This window comes from Trachurus trachurus (genome assembly GCF_905171665.1).
Source record: "Trachurus trachurus genome assembly, chromosome: 5".
NCBI lineage: Eukaryota > Metazoa > Chordata > Actinopteri > Carangiformes > Carangidae > Trachurus > Trachurus trachurus.
Genome location: NC_139896.1, coordinates 29024991 through 29040691, shown reverse-complemented (window position 1 = coordinate 29040691; position 15701 = coordinate 29024991). Strand labels below are relative to the sequence as shown.

At 46.1% G+C, this 15701-nt stretch overlaps 1 protein-coding gene across 1 annotated transcript in view; it reads right to left on the bottom strand.

Moving 5' to 3' along the window:
- Positions 1 to 223: 223 nt before the first annotated feature.
- bsnb (bassoon (presynaptic cytomatrix protein) b) overlaps positions 224 to 15701 on the bottom strand; it is a gene marked incomplete at both ends in the record, with an annotated part of 82619 nt that continues 67141 nt past the window's right edge. Inside the window, 7 exons of the mRNA XM_083972240.1 lie at positions 224 to 264; positions 436 to 582; positions 674 to 782; positions 1536 to 2470; positions 2868 to 4959; positions 6881 to 13189; positions 14505 to 15323. Of these exons, the coding sequence (XP_083828366.1) occupies positions 224 to 264; positions 436 to 582; positions 674 to 782; positions 1536 to 2470; positions 2868 to 4959; positions 6881 to 13189; positions 14505 to 15323 (10452 nt within the window). The remainder of the gene's footprint in view (positions 265 to 435; positions 583 to 673; positions 783 to 1535; positions 2471 to 2867; positions 4960 to 6880; positions 13190 to 14504; positions 15324 to 15701) is intronic.

Sequence of the window (15701 nt, the reverse complement as noted above, 5' to 3'; positions counted from 1 at the left end):
GAACAGGGCTGTTTTGAGAGGATGAAAAGAGCTGTGATGTTTGATTCTTGAGGTATTTTGACCAAAGCATGTCACAGACATGTCTTTAAAACACCTGGGAATTATTTTAATTTGTGGAAAGGGGGCATAATATGTCTCCTTTAAATACAAATTTAGGAAAAACAAACATCTTCCTGCAACATAAACTTAAAAACTTGAATTCACCTACCCTTCTCTGATTAGTTCACCAAAATGAAGTGAACTTCTTCCCAAGGCCAGTCAGAGCTGTGTGTTGGAGAGAAAGAAGTTAAATAGAGTAATGTGCAAACATCCTAAGTCAAACAGTGAAGTGGGCACTGGAGTTCCAGTGTCTTATTTTAATTTAATTTTTTGTTTTTGTTTAATAATACACTCGTTTAAACAGAAGCATTTTCATTAATTTATTCATGACTGTACCATCTCCCAGTTTTCCCGCCTGCTCTGCTGCCCCTCCTTGCAGGATTTTGCTGAGGACATTTTCCCCCTCAGCAGGTGGCTGTCCTGCCGCAGCGCTGCCAATACCTCCGGGTTTGCTACCGATCCCAACAGGGGCAGCCTTGGAGCCTGCAAACAGCAAACAACGTAACCATCACATATGTCATCATTAGCCTGTGGTCACTGTGTGGTTTATGGTGGTGGTGGAACTGAGACTTACCTATGCCTGTTAAAGGAGGTGTAGCTATTTTGTTAGGCTGAGGTGCGGCCGGGACTCCTGTAGGTTTCACCCCTGCAGCAGGTGCTGCAGTTGTAGTGTCCATCTTTGCCTGCAGAAAATGTATTAGAGACAAAAATTAAATTAAGGCTAGGTTTAATTTGTTACTACATAATATTTTAAATTGGATGTCCTCTAATTTTAATCAGAAAACAACATTATCTATGATTTAGTGTAACTCTTAATTTCCCTTCCACCCTTCACCAAATTTTCTTCTAATGTAATCTATGTAATGCCCACAAATTGTGCAATTTCAAAGTGGACATATTATGGAAATATCACTTTTTGGAGGCTCCTTAACATATTTTTAGGTGTTTGTCTTGCCCCCCTGGCCCCCAAAATGTGAGAATTGACAAAAAAAATCTGTGATGTGCAGGCGATTGAAATCCAGCTGTTCCCTCAGTTGTCTTCCAGTGATGTAACTAGAATTCGAATTTGCATAATACCACCCCTACCTGGGACTGGTAGAAGGGGTGGGGTGTGGCAAGCAGTGACTCATTTGCATTTAAAGGGACAGGCACTGAAGCCAACAGTTCTGAACAGGGCTGTTTTGAGAGGATGAAAAGAGCTGTGATGTTTGATTCTTGAGGTATTTTAACCAAAGCATGTCACAGACATGTCTTTAAGACACCTGGGAACTATTTTAATTTGTGGAAAGGGGGCATAATATGTCTCCTTTAAATTGTTTTGTAAGGTCCAATAGGACACACAACAATGGCATTTACCACCACATTTCATAACCATAAAAATATAGTGTCATTATTTTCCATATGAGTAAAGTAAAGCCACGCTGAGGTCCACTAACCGCTGTAGTAGGAGCAGGCTGCCCAGCTGCTGGCACTCCCCCTGCCTGGCGTCCCTGTGGTGGGGTTTGGCCGGGTTTGGGCTGCTGCTGTGCTGCTCCAGCTCCTGCAGTGGTTGCTGTGGGCTGACTGCTCTGAGAGGTCTGGCTGTGCTGCAGTGATTGTTGTTGTTGCTGCTGCTGTTGTTGTTGTCCACTCTGCTGGTGGGCCGGCTGACTAACATCAAGTGGTTCAGAGCCTGGATGTCGCCCAGACTGACCCTGACCGCCTGACCGCTGCTGTCCAGCATGGCCCTGTGGGGGCTGCTGTCCAGCATGGCCCTGTGGGGGCTGCTGTCCAGCATGGCCCTGTGGGGGCTGCTGTTGCTGCTGCTGCTGCTGCTGCTGCTGTTGCTGCTGCTGCTGTTGTGGTGGTGGTTTAGGCCCTACAGCAGATGGATCCTGCCTCCTGGAGCGATCTCCTTGGGGTCTCTGGCTCCTCCCACCAGTGCCATGGTGATGGGCAGAGGCTGCGTCACGAGAGAAGTCGCCTGAGTTCCGGGGGCTTCCCTGTGCAGAGCGCGAGTCTGGACCGCTCCTTCTTGGTGTAGACGAGGTGCCTCTGCCATCAGTACGAGGACCAGATGGGTCTTTGGGGTGTGTCCTGGAAGGTCGAGAGGACCTGGGATCCTCTGAGGTGTGGCGAGAAGAGCTGTGCCTGCCGGAGCTGCCGCCATGGTGACGGTGGTCACGTGATGTTGTAGAGGAGGAGTGGCGTTGTTGGTTGTACTCATCCTGCGGTCCATAATCCTCTGGAGGTTCATCGTAATCATGGTAGGTTTGTTTATTACGCCTACCTGTTGATGAGTGACCTCCACCTCCATGATGTCTAGAACGATCAGCTCGGGCCTCTCGTGGCTTCTCAAACCAGTCTGTTTCCTCTTGGCCCAGGTGATAGGCTTTTCAAAACCAAAGCAAACATCATCAGTCAACTGTTTAATGTGTAGAGAGGAGCAGCATGCAGACTGAAGCCATGCAAAAAAACTGGGAAAACGTGCCCCAAATTCCAGAGCCATGCACATTATTGAGGAATCCAGCCACAGCAACAAAAAAAACAACAACTTTAAAAACAAAAGACATCACCTCACACTGAAAAAGTTTGTATGCAAAACAAATATAAAACAGGCATTTTTGGCTTCATTGCGTTTTTTAAGTCCATAAAAAAAGACAAAGACAGACAAACAAATGAATGCGCTCTTCTCAAAATTCCACACTTGGCATGCATTTTCTTTCCAGCACACTTTAAAGACGGGAAGAACGGATTTCATGCAGTACAAATGATTCAGCACCAGTTACCTTCACTGTCTGAGACAGCACAATGCATGTCATCTACAAGGTAAGGGTCGTCTGGTTTATAGACATGACTCCTCGGCAGGTCCTTCTTGTGGTGGTCCTGCACATCTGGCAACGAATGGCTGGAGCCATACTGATTCCTGACATCATGGGCTTCCGGTATGCCAGTGGTTCTCCCCATGCCCACAGGCTTCCCAACAGGACTGAGTGGGCTCTCTTCTTCCGAATTCTGGCTGCGCATGGGAGGCCTTCCGCTGCGGCTGCTTCTCTGAGACCGCTCCATGGCGTCTCTTTCATAGGATTTACTCCTGTGGCCTGTGGCGTCCCTGGAGGAAATCTTGTCCATACCATATCCAGTTGACCTCGACCTTCCAGAGCTGTACATACGGTCCTCCTCCTCAAGAGCCTCACGACTGGTGCCGTAATATTTCTGCTGATCATATGCATTCTTCTTCATCCCGTAGGTATCGTCCTGAACCTTCTTGGATCTGGACACAACTGTACAGCTGCCTCCTGTTGATGTTGTCATTGTGTAAGAGGCGAGGTCAGACTCCACATCCCGTGCTTCCTCAATGGGGGAGAATTTCGAAATCTTTTGCTCCATTCCTTGCTTCCTGTGCTTACTGCGTTTAGAGGAGACTACTGCAGGGGCGAGGTTCTTGGATGCGAGTTTGTGGCTGCTTGAGCCGCTCCGTGATGTATGTTTATAATCATCGTAGTAATAGGAAGAGCCTCCACTCACTGTGGTGCTGGTGCGGCTGTCAGCTGTTCCTTGGTAACCGGCTGAGCCTGTAGGTCTGCCGTAAGCATCCACAGGCTCATCTTCAGGCCTACCGTAGCCGCTCCCACGAGCAGGGCCGTTCTCAGTGCGATAACGCCCTCCTACAGGATGACCTAAAGCATCGGTGGGTTGGTTAGTGTTGTCTTTCGTCAACTCACTGATGTCATCAATCATGACGTAGTTCCTAGGAATATTCTGCTCCAGGTTAGAGGTGTAGAGACCATCTGAAGCGTAAGCAGAGGTGGGGCTGTCCGCAGAGTGAGTCAGGCCAGGCTCAGGGGGACGGTACTGTCCATATGCATTGCTGTACACGGTGCCAAAGTTGGTATCTGGTGCTGATGTTGCCACTGATACTGCTGGGTTGCTGATGACCTCATAGTTGGTGGGGAGTTTTTGCTCAAGGTCAGCCAAAGATGTTTGCCTTGGTCTCTGGTGGACTGTAAGGATCTCTGCCTGGGGTTGGTAGGAGAGGACGGGTTGGTAAGAACTGTGGCTGGGGTAGGGGAGGGTCTGAGCTGGCATAGGCTGACCAGGCTGGTGGAAGCCCTGGTGACCATGCTGCTGCATGCCAAGGTCTGGCTGGTAGGAGGACTGGGCATAAATGCGGGACGAGTAGGTTCCTTGGTTCTGGTAGCCAGGGCCTGGTGGGGGATGGGGTTGGAAAGTTCCTGGCTGGGGTGCAGAGGATGAAGGGTACTGAGGGGGTTGGAAGCCAATCTGTTGGTAAGCAGAGCCTGGCTGCTGTGTTGATGGTTGAGTTTGAGGGTATGAGTAGGACATATAAGATGAGGTTGAGGGATACTGAGAAGCTGCATTGAGGTCATTAGTAAACTGACTCAGCGGTGCAGTGCTGGGCCTTGTCAGCAGACCATTGGCGTCAAAGGTCCCTGTTGCAGCTACCATCCTGAGGTTATTGAGCTCACTGTCTGACATATAGTCACGGGCGTCGCCCATACATCTCAGGTAAGCCAGTTCTCTCCTTTCCCTCTCCTTCACCATGGTCTCTTTACGTTGGGTGATGCCTAACTCCAAATATCGCAGCTTGGCATCAATCTCTTTTTCCTCTTCTTCCAGTTCGGCTTGCTGCTTGCGTAGCTTTGACGACTCTTGTTCCACCGCTTTGAGTTCACTAAGTAGGCCGGCCTTAGTGACCCCCTGGTTGGGTCTAGGCAGGACCCTCTGGGGCATGCCAGGAGAGCTGTACATTTGTGCTGGAGTAACAATGGGGAGAGGAGACTCCTCTGGAGGGGGGCTGGGGAGAGTCCTCTTTACTTTCCTCATCAGAGAGTTCTGCTGCTGCTGCAGGGAGGCCATCTGGTAGGAGAGGCAGAGACACATCAGCAAACACCGAGCTATAAACAGAATGTGTTTATGTAAATTAGACTCATTACTGTACACTGGGTACTCGCAGAGGGTCTGCAAATTTCATCATCCCTAGACCTAAGTGAAGAGCTATAGAGTCTGATATGTTGTCAGACCACTTGATGTTAATTAATGACCTATGTACTATAGGAGAATGAGAGCCTCCGATTAACATAGTTTGATTCCATTACATTGATTAAAATGTTCTTTCACTGAAGCCAAAAATGCTAAGTGTCGATTTACATTTTATGCCTGATTAACAATGGTAAGTAAAATGTTGAGAAGTGGCAGTCAGTGTAGTCAACTCAAAGCCCCTCTATCATACAATAAAGCTGCTATTTGTACCCAGAATTGAAACCAGGACAATTTAGCCATGTGTAACATTGTGGCTGCAGTTATTTCAAAATTCAAATATGAATGTCATAACAGTTTCAAATAAAATACTGAACAAAGAAGAGTCTTTTCTTCAGCAGAATAATAAATGTACACAGGCATGAAATGGTAAAACAGTTTTTCTTAGAAATTGCCAGGAGATACCAAAATACAATGATTTCACTGATTTCATTTAAATATATTCTCTGCTAACCCCTCTAATAAAACTCCCAGAGTGTCTGTCTTCTTTTCATATTGCTTAAACTATTTATGTACAACATGCAGAGAAGAACAGTCAAACATTCAAAATAAAAGCAATAGTTAAAGAGACATCTATGCTAGTCTACTACTTACAAAATAGTGAGTAGATCCATGGTGATTTTGTTAAGTATCCAAAAGAGAACCACTAACACTAAAGATCAGATGTATAATGTGTAAAATGCCTGACATCTGATTTCTACCTTTGCTTCTCAGACTGATTTTGGTCTAAGCGCAGAGCAATATTAATTTACTTTGACCAGCTGCTAACAGTCAGGAAGATAGCAAAGCACCACCAGGATTGCTCCACATTGCATGTCCCCCTGGCAACTCTTAAAGGTTTGCCAGATATAGAAGACATGACAGTGAAAGTGAGTGAGAGAGCGAACGAGGGGGAGGGGGGGAGGGGAGAGAGAGAGAGAGAGAGAGAGAGAGAGAGGGAGGAAAAAAGACTAAAATAATAGAGAGGCAAATATAAGGGAGGAGAAAAAGCAGAAATGGATGATGGGAAAATCTTTTCTGGCATGACCAGCTGCTCTCATGAGAACATTCTGTCACTTTGTCGATGCCAGATCCTGTGTGATCCTCTATATACACACAGAGCATCCTGCACAGGCATATATTTATTTGTTTCATATTTTAATTTAATTAAAGACATTACATTGACTACTTCTATAGTGTAGCAAAGCAGTTCATTATTTTGGACACTGAACAAAATCATTATTAGTCAAACAGGCCTTTGGTTTGACTGTGAAAAGAATTTGTTCCATCATTTTGGAATTTAATACCTCAAATTTATTAAATAATGCATCTAATGTTTTCTTTCTTATGTTTTATACATTTTTTATTATCTAATTATTTTTGTTCATTTTGACATCAGTGCATACTGTATATCAGCAGTGAAAACATCCTTATTATATTTGTATAATGAACGAAAGACCCACATTTCAATGCAGGACAAAAAACATTATTCCTAATTTGAGGATTTTTATAGTCTCTGGTTAAAATTTTTATTTATGCACAGTGCGCTGTGGCTTTATTTAAAGAAACTGTTGATTAGATTTTGTGGGGTTGTTACATTAGATATATATATATATATATATATATATATATATATATATATATATATATATATATATATATTGTGAATCCATTCCCTTAACTTATATATTTTATTTTTAGCTATCATGACAGTAAACATTGCTGTGAGTGGTAAAAACATGATAAAGTGGTGGTTTCATACCTGACTGTTGGACAGAGCTTGTTGATGATACGGCGAAAATCTGTTCTTGGCCGGGTCCTCTGATGTGGGGCTGAGAGGCTTGGGATCTGACATGGAGCGCTGCACACTTTTTATGGGTCTTGGTAGGGTCTGGTGGCGTTGGGGTGATTCAGCTGTGAAAGCCTTCTGCTGGGGTGTGACATGGGCCTTGTTGAGTTTCTCTTGGGAGGCAAATGTTGTTTCCAGCATACGATGAGGAGACAATGGAGATACAGGGGAATATAGCACCTGGGGAGATTTGGGGGGCTGGCGAGACTCATTTTGTTGCTGTTGATAGCCAATTTCCAGAGGGTCTGGTTTTCGCCTTTCAAACTTAGCAACTCCCTGGAGTCTAGGAGATGTTGGATCAGATGTGTTTGCACCAACTATATGCAGACTTGTGGAGTATGGACTGATAGTTGTGGGGACACTCAGCTGAGGGGCAACAACACCCTGAGAATGAGACTCTGGCTCTGTCTGGCAGGCCAGGCTCTCTCCTTTATGGGTCCTTTCTGGGGCGGCTATATAATGTAATAGGTCAACCTTTGAGGTCTCTGCCATGGTAATGTGGATTGCAGGTGAAACCCTGCCAAGCTGGTCTGGCTCGGTCTGGCATGATGAATCATTTGTGGTCTGACTAGCAATACTTGCAGAAGCCACTTTAGATGACACATCTGATTTGGCTTCACCACTGGATTCAGAGTGCTTAGATACGCGCGATCGTCTGCGCCTTACTGGCTGTTGGTCCCATTCTCCCTGGTCCTCTTCATCAGTCTGTACACTACAGTCCGCAATACGTCTTGTTCTCCTACGTCTGTTCATGAATCTGTCCTCTCCATCTTCATCGTCAGTTTGCACACAGCTATCTGTAATCCTCTTCACAGAGTCCTCCTCTGAGCCATCCCTCAGCCGAGGCATGGAATTCTGCTTTTTCATGGTCTTGGAATCAGCCTGTTTGTCACTGCTCCTCAAAGACATTTCAGAGGCAGAACTATGGATAGGTCGAGCAGCTACCACAGCCTGGACCACCTGTCCATCCTGCCAGAACTGAACACTCTGTCCTTCTTGTTGAATAACTCTACCACTCTGGTCACAGATAATGAACCCTTGAGGGGCCCCTCCTCCAACAACTACGCCTTGAATAGTACCCTGTGCAGATGTTGCTGCTGCTGCTGCTGCTGCCGATGCAGCGGCTGCCTCTGCTGCTGCAACTGCTGCTGCTGCCTCCACTGCTGCAGTTTTTTGCCTTTTCTGCTCCTCTAGCTGCTGCTGAAGCTGATGCTGCAGAGACTGAATCTGTTCAAGCTGCATTCTCTGCTGGGCCAGTTGTTCTCTTTGCATGATGAGCTGAGTTTCCCTCTCTGCTTGCTGTTGATGCAGGACTTGCTGTTTGATTGTCTGTAGTTCTTGAATTTCACGCTGGACGAGTAATTGTTCTTTTTCTCTGTGTCGCTGGAGCTCCATACGATCTCTTTCAAGCTCCTCATGTAGACGCATCTGCCGTAATTTCTCCAGTTCAACCCTCTCTCGCTCCAGCTGTAGCATATGTTCTTGTTGCTGACTGAGTCTCTCATCTTCCTTACCTGTCTGTGCATCCATGGGAGGAGAAAGTGTGGAACTCTGTGCAAGGGCAGCACCTTGGGGTGTTGCTTGTTGCTGGCCCTGTGGCAGGGTTTGACTTATAGGCTGAACTTGAGTTTGGGTTTGAGTCAAAGATAGTGGTTCAGTTTGAGTAGGTACCTGTTGTGGTTGCATTTGAGCCTGAACTGACTGGGCAGTTGGAGGTTGGCTATGAGCTTGAGGGAGGGATGTAACAGTCTGTGAGGGAAATTGAGGGCGGTCTGTCTGCTGACCTTCTGTGTTTTGCAGACCAGGTGCTGGTACATTTTGTGCTCCTAAGTGTGCCACAGATGGGGTTGGTGGAATGGTTGCAGCTGTTTGTGGAGCAACTGTTGTTGAAGGCTTTCCAAGGTACACTGGGGTGTCCTGGTGTGAGCTGCTTGCAGCAGACACACTTCCTGATGGTGTAGGTGATGCAGGATACTGATTTGGAGAAGGGTACGAGTATGGTCCCTGTGTGGACAGAGGCATTCTAGGAGTCACTTGAGGCAACCTGGTAAGACTAGCCAATGGTACAGCTGTTACACCTGTAGGGTATGGTCTGTAAATTCCCCTGGGCATTGGACGCAAGACAGGGGCAGGCTGGGTGGTAATTGGCAAGGTAGAGGCTATTGGAGTATTTATTGTGGAATATATCATGCCATCACCTCCTCTCATAGCAGCAGGGTACAAGGCGCGAATACTTGCTTGTCTGGCATTTATTAGGTTTGTTAGGGTTTGGCCATTTGCCGTTGGTCTTCCATCCGGGCCATACAGAAGGTTTGCTCTTATTGATGCTAAGCTCTGCTGAAGATTAAGTCTACCTAGAGGTCCACCCCTTCCAGCTCCGTATACAAGTTCAGGGTTTCCGAACCGGCTCCCAAACTGGTCCACTGTATTCAGAGCTGCACACATGCGACTGATCTCTCTGGCAGTGGTTGCACTATACTGAGCCAGATTGGAGTCCTGTGATCCTGAACCATATGCATGGTCAGAATTGATATTTGACATGGAGCCATATCGGCGAAGGGGTAATGAAGGGCCTGCAAAATCTCCTTGGTGACGCAAGTCTGTGTAAGATCCATACTGGGCTCCCATGCCGAGATAACTACCATCATAAGGCTGATTCATGCTGCTAAGATCTACCGCCAGACCCCCTTGGACATTGTTCTGATAGTGACCAGCATCAGTCATGGAAGGCAGATTAGTATCAGACATTGAGGGCTGTATTCTTCCTGAGGGAACTATGGGTGGTTGATATGGTTTATGTTCCTCTGTCACTCCTTGTGTCACTTGAGGCGGTTGTTGTTGGCTGACATTGTAGTGTGGTGGATGGGGAGGGTGGGCTGCTTGAGAGGTTTCAGTGGTAGGGTTTTTATCTGAGGATACCGTTGTAGGCTTCTGAGTGAATGACCCTGAACAGGAACCAGCAAAGGGTAATTTGTAAACAACATCACAACAAGCCACCTGGTTTTCCGACTTGATCTGTCCTGTGAGATCCAAGACCTGAGGAGGGGGAGGAGGTTCCTCTCGTTTTACCAGTTGAGTCACTGTCCCTACCTGTGACGTGTTACTCTCATCAAGTTGCACCATCATAACATGAGGTTTACCAGTGGACAAATTCATTACTGTTGGCTTGTTTTTTAGCTCTAAGGCAACTCCACCATAGATTTCATGAGGAACATTAGAAGCCTGAGCTCCACACACTGATGGTGGAGCCAGGGGGGATACTCTAGGTATGGCACTAGCAGTCACTACAGGCTGGGCACTGCTTGTCTGGCTCACTACGAGGTCTTTTTTCATCAGCAGTGGCTGGACCTGATTGGCTAAATTGTAACGAGCATAAGAGGATTGCTGTTGGTGCTGCTGGAGCTGCTGCTCAAGGAGCTGTTGCTGATGCAGGAGCTTCTGCTGCTGTAACTGCAGTTGTTGCTGTTGTATACCCAGGTTCTCCAGGCAGGCATCAATTTTGGGAATAGATGGGTCAGAAATTGCTGGCTTACTCTGGGTTAAACATACAGCTGTTCCAACCCCCTGCCCCAGATCTACACGGTTTGTCAAAGGATCTCCATACACCACTGGCTGCTTTGATTGGGACATGAATGATGAACTTGCAACAGTGACACTAACTGTGGTTGGTGTAGATACAGACACATGCACTTGCTCCTGTGCATTCAAGTTCATAATAAGAGGCTGCACTGCTGTGTGTCGACCGGATGGCTGCTCTGATCCTAAAGAGTATCTTCTTGTGTCAGAGGCAAGGGACGTTAGGTCCATCCCCTGGTCTGTCATTATAATTGGTGCAGGCCTCTGAGGAGCTCTAAGATCTACTACATTAGTGCTTGGATGTACTTGGCCCTGACCCACAACCTTTGTAGTCCCTGGAATATTTGATATTTTACACAGGGATATATTTTCCATAGATCCACGCCCATGTGCAGTTGTGGTCACTGTGCTAATCCCAACATTAACTTTTTCAACATTCTGAACCATCTGTGAAGAATGCTTAGGGGACTGTTGCTGTGATGGTTGCATTTGTGGTGATGTGGGAGAACTTGTAGGTGGGGGCTGGGTGCTATATAATGTTTTACAAGTGACCTGTGTAGGTGATGACAAAGGGGAAGTAGAAGAATTTACAGTCAGCGGCTTGGCAGGACTAGTTTTTTCAGAGGCTATCGTTATCACCATCACCGGCGAATCTTGAGATGACTGCTGACGTGCAAGACGTGGTGAAACTGCCCTTTGAGTTGCCTGAGCTCCATGAGGGGCTGCAGCTGATGTAGCCCCACCAGGCAAAGATGGCAGCTGCCTACCGCTACCACCAGCGGGTCGAACAGATGGGGTACGCGATGGACTTTGTGTCGGGGAAGTACTAGGGGACGGTGGAGGGCTAGGACCTTTGAAAAGGGAGAAGACTTTGGAGGACAGGGAGGATGCTCCAGGGTCAGGTGGTGCCTGGGTTGGCCTCTGAGAGCCTGCTCTGGTGCCAGCAGGCGCTGTGCTGCCTGCCTGTCGGGTCGTGGCGGTCTGACTGACTTGGGGTTTGGTTGTGGAAGCTCCGACAACACCTTCAATTTTGGCACTCTGCGTCATCATCCTGTTTTGTGTTTCTTTTGACAGATGCTGCGCTGCATGGATTCCTGGGATTCTTGGATCGCTCCCTGTCGTGGAGAAGGACATAGGTGCGGAAAGCTGTGTTGGGCTTGAGCCAGGGGTTAAGACAGTTCCTGCTTCAAGATTATGTTTACCGTCAGGATGAGAGGCAACTTTCTGCGGGCTGCCTGTTTGTCCTTGCCTCTGCATGAGCTGTGCTTTCTTCATCATCTCCTCATAAACCTCCTCTGCACTTTTCAGTGTCTTATCAGATGGCGACACCGCTGATGTCTTTTCTGTAGGAGAGTAGAGTGATGTGAAGGTTGGAAGGTTATATTCATTTCCTGATTTGTAAAGTTTCCCACCGATCATCTCAAAGCCTTCTGCCTCAGAGTCCATAGAAGGTGAGTATTCAGAGCAAGATGATCTATGGAGCTCCTCCATCTCTGCAGCCTGTCTCAGCTCCTCTGTTGGTGATGCATCTTCAATAGGAGAGAGATTACTGGGGGGAGTCTTGGATCGTTCCCTGCGTCTCTGTGCCCGTAGCTCCTCTTTATCCCTTTTTGTTTTCCGAGCAGTACTTCGGATTCTCTGTTGCTCTAAATCTCTCATCTGCTCCTGTTCTCTAAGTAGTTCCTCCTCCTCTCTGAGCTCATCCTCTTCAGATGAGTCCTCGATAGTGGGCAGCAGTGGCCCGTGGGACCGATGTCGAGCCTTTCTCTGCTGCTTTGCCTCTTCGAGTCTCGCCCTACGACTAGGGCTGCTGTCGCTATCATCCTCCATAGACGATACAGACGTGGGGGAGGTTCCAGAAGTGTAGCTGGGAGTGGTTGCAGGCAGAGTGGATGAATATTCCCCCTTCGACCGCTCTTCTGGAGAACCAGTCAGACTCTCCATCTCTAGCTCTGGCTCTCGGAGGTCATGCTCAGTACTGAGCTCCATGTCTCGGTTATAGCTGTTGGTGTTATTCAGCTCAATGGTCTTGAAGCGTCGAAGGCCTCCAGCCATTACAACATCTTCCTCTTCACCTGCCTTATATGCACCCTCTGATACTTTGGTGTCTTCCTCAAAACTATTAGAATGGTGAGAGAGTCGTCGCCTCTCTTTGCTCGCATCCCCACTGGTTTTATGCCCTCTTTTAGTCTTCTGGTTTCCATATTCTTCTGCCTCTTCTTCATCTGCACTCATCTCCATAATTTGTCTCCTCATGAATTCCTCATCTGTTAATTCTTTGTGTGACTTCTTCTGTCTTACTGGCAATGGCGATAAACCACTTTCACTGCTGTCCTCCACATAATCATGACGAAGCTTACAACTGAGGTCATCCTCTGATTCATCCCTTGCTGCATCGTCTTCAGGACAATAGTCCCGGCCCTGTCCTACCGACAGTGAATGTGGCCTGTGCTTCTGATCTGACTCTAGCAGAGGCTTCATGGAGCTCTCTAGCTTGGTAATTTCTGAGGGGATGGAAGCGCCCCTTTCACTGAGCTTGATTCCTTCCTCCCGGATCTGGCCTGTAATTTCCCCTTGAGAGCTCGAGATCCCATCTGAAGAGTATCCGGTGTCACTTAAACTCTGTGTACTGGATTTGTTGTAATCCTACAGAAAGAGAGAAAGAGGGAAAAAAGAGGTCAGGAGCGGAAAAAAAAGGCATAATTTTCCCCTAAATGAACTCATGGCAAGGTCTATTACAAGCCTCAGTGCACATCTTGTATCCCACTATTTCATCAAACTCATCAGCAGTGACATTTTTTATGAACATTTTGAGATAATAGGGAGCAGTATTAATGTTCTAGACCTAATACAGATGAAATAGTTATGAACACTAAAATATTAGAGAATAATTACATAACAAAGAACAAGTGCCTTCTCAAAAATTGGATACAGTAATATATCAGGCTAAAATCAACCCAAATATTGCATTTTGATTTCAGAAATCAAGTGAGTTTGACTTTGCATAAGCTGCCACTGAGCAACATTTATACATTTCGTTAAAAATTACTACACAAGATTCACAACACGATAATTAGTTTGAACTGAGAGTTGTTGTATTCAGTTTGTTTGCCTTTTGTTTATGTTATCTTATTTTGTAGTTTATTGAACCGTTATTCTATTGATTTGGGTTGAGTTTGCCCTTAAATGTATGTACACACAGATGGATAAATACACTGACACAGAGAGTGAATATAACAGACAGCTGAGGATACAAACAACTACAGACAAATGTCATTTGGTTACATGCTTGATTTCCATCTTTGACGCATTCTCCATTGCATTCTTCGAACCGTTGAAGAATAACGAACATGCTTAGAATGCTTAAATATCATCACAAGTGTCACATTAAACAAAAGCTTGCATCTGATACAAACAAAATAAATGTGTACAAAATAAGGTGGAATGGGGGAACGATGATGATGATGATGATGATGATGATGATGATGATGATGATGATGATGATGATGATGATGATGATAGCAAGAGTATTATGATTAGGTGGAATATTAAACTGATAAAGGATAATTTTAATAAAGGCATGATTGTCTTATAACAATTATTACATTAGCAATAACTGTAGAAGCTAATGACATGTAGTACTAACTAGATAAAAAATGATGATATGAAAAAGACAAAGAAGAAAAAGAACAAGATTGATAAAAAGATAAAAAAGCATGAAAATAAAAACAATTCAACTACACAAATTATAGTCACAAGAAAAAGAAGAAAAAAAAGAGACAGATAACAATAAAATCATCATGATTTTGTGATGATGACATAACAATGCGTTGATGTTGTCGATGACAGTGGTGACAAAACAATTGATGAGATGGTTACAATTATTCAAATGGAGCAAAATAAAATGAAAGATGTGAATCAAGAGTAACAGGTGAAGGCGAGGGAGTTGCAGGTAGCTCACTTCATGGTGTCTTGACTTGTGCGCATCTTCAGCTATCTTCATGTCTTTTGGTGACGTGATAGTCTCTGACAGGGCCTTCTTCGGCGAGGCCTTGACGTCTTCTTTTAGAGATTTAGTTGCTTTAGTCTTCTCCTGGTTCTGCGGCTGTTTGCGGGCCTGGTTGTTACCTGTGGGTTTAGACTGTGTAGGTACTGTTTTTGAAGGGGTGGGAGAGGCCTTGGCATGGGTGGGTGCAGCTTTACCGGGGGTGGATGAAGCCTTGGCACCAGAGGGATGAGAAGGGCCCTTAGCCTGAGCAGAGGTCTGAGCAGACCCCTTCGTCTGAGTCAGCCCTTTGGCCTGGCTCGGGCCCTTTACTTGGCTAGCAGACTGTACAGGGCCCTTACTTTGAGCGTGTGACTGATTTGGACCTTTCATTTGAGGGCCTTTACTCTGAGCTGTGGGTTGTGTTGGCTTGGTTTGGGAAGGAGGCTGAGTTGAACCTTTGGGTTGAGGAACAGATTGGGCTGAACCCTTGGTCTGCGGGGACATTTGGCTAAGCCCCTTGGTTTGAGGGGCAGGCCCTGCCTGTTTCGCAGGAGAGAGGGGGCCACTTACTTGGGGACCCGATGGTTTCTGTTGTTGTTGTTGTTGTTGTTGAGGACCTGCGGCCCTAGGCCCTGAAAGCTGACTGGGCCCTTTCTGCTGAGGTGGTTGTTGATTGGCTGTTGCAGGTGGCCGGGGGGATCCCGCTGGCGGAGCAGCAGGAACAGGAATATCTCCCAAGCTTCCTGACAGAGCCCTCTGCGTCTGACAGTTCAAGCACAGCCATTCTTTCTTCTGGAAAAAAAACACAAGCACAAAGAGGACAGCAATGAACAATGGTGAAATGAAATAATCATACAAAAGCAGATGGTTTCTCCTAACACACTATATTATACATGTCAATACCAAAACTCACAGGTTCCTTTTCCCACCTGGTGCTTACAATAAGCAAACAGAAGAGAAACTGTTTAAATGGGCAGCAATCTGATTAAGTATGCTCAACAGCGGTATTTACTTTGATGTTGACACTGTCTAAACACATTATTTGACTATTATTTATGATGAGTGATAGGTACAGAAATATAAATGTGTCTCATAGTTAAATAAATTGAATCAGAAAGTTGTTGCTCTATAAATGTTCATGTAGTGCCGAGGACTTGGTATAGGGAGTCT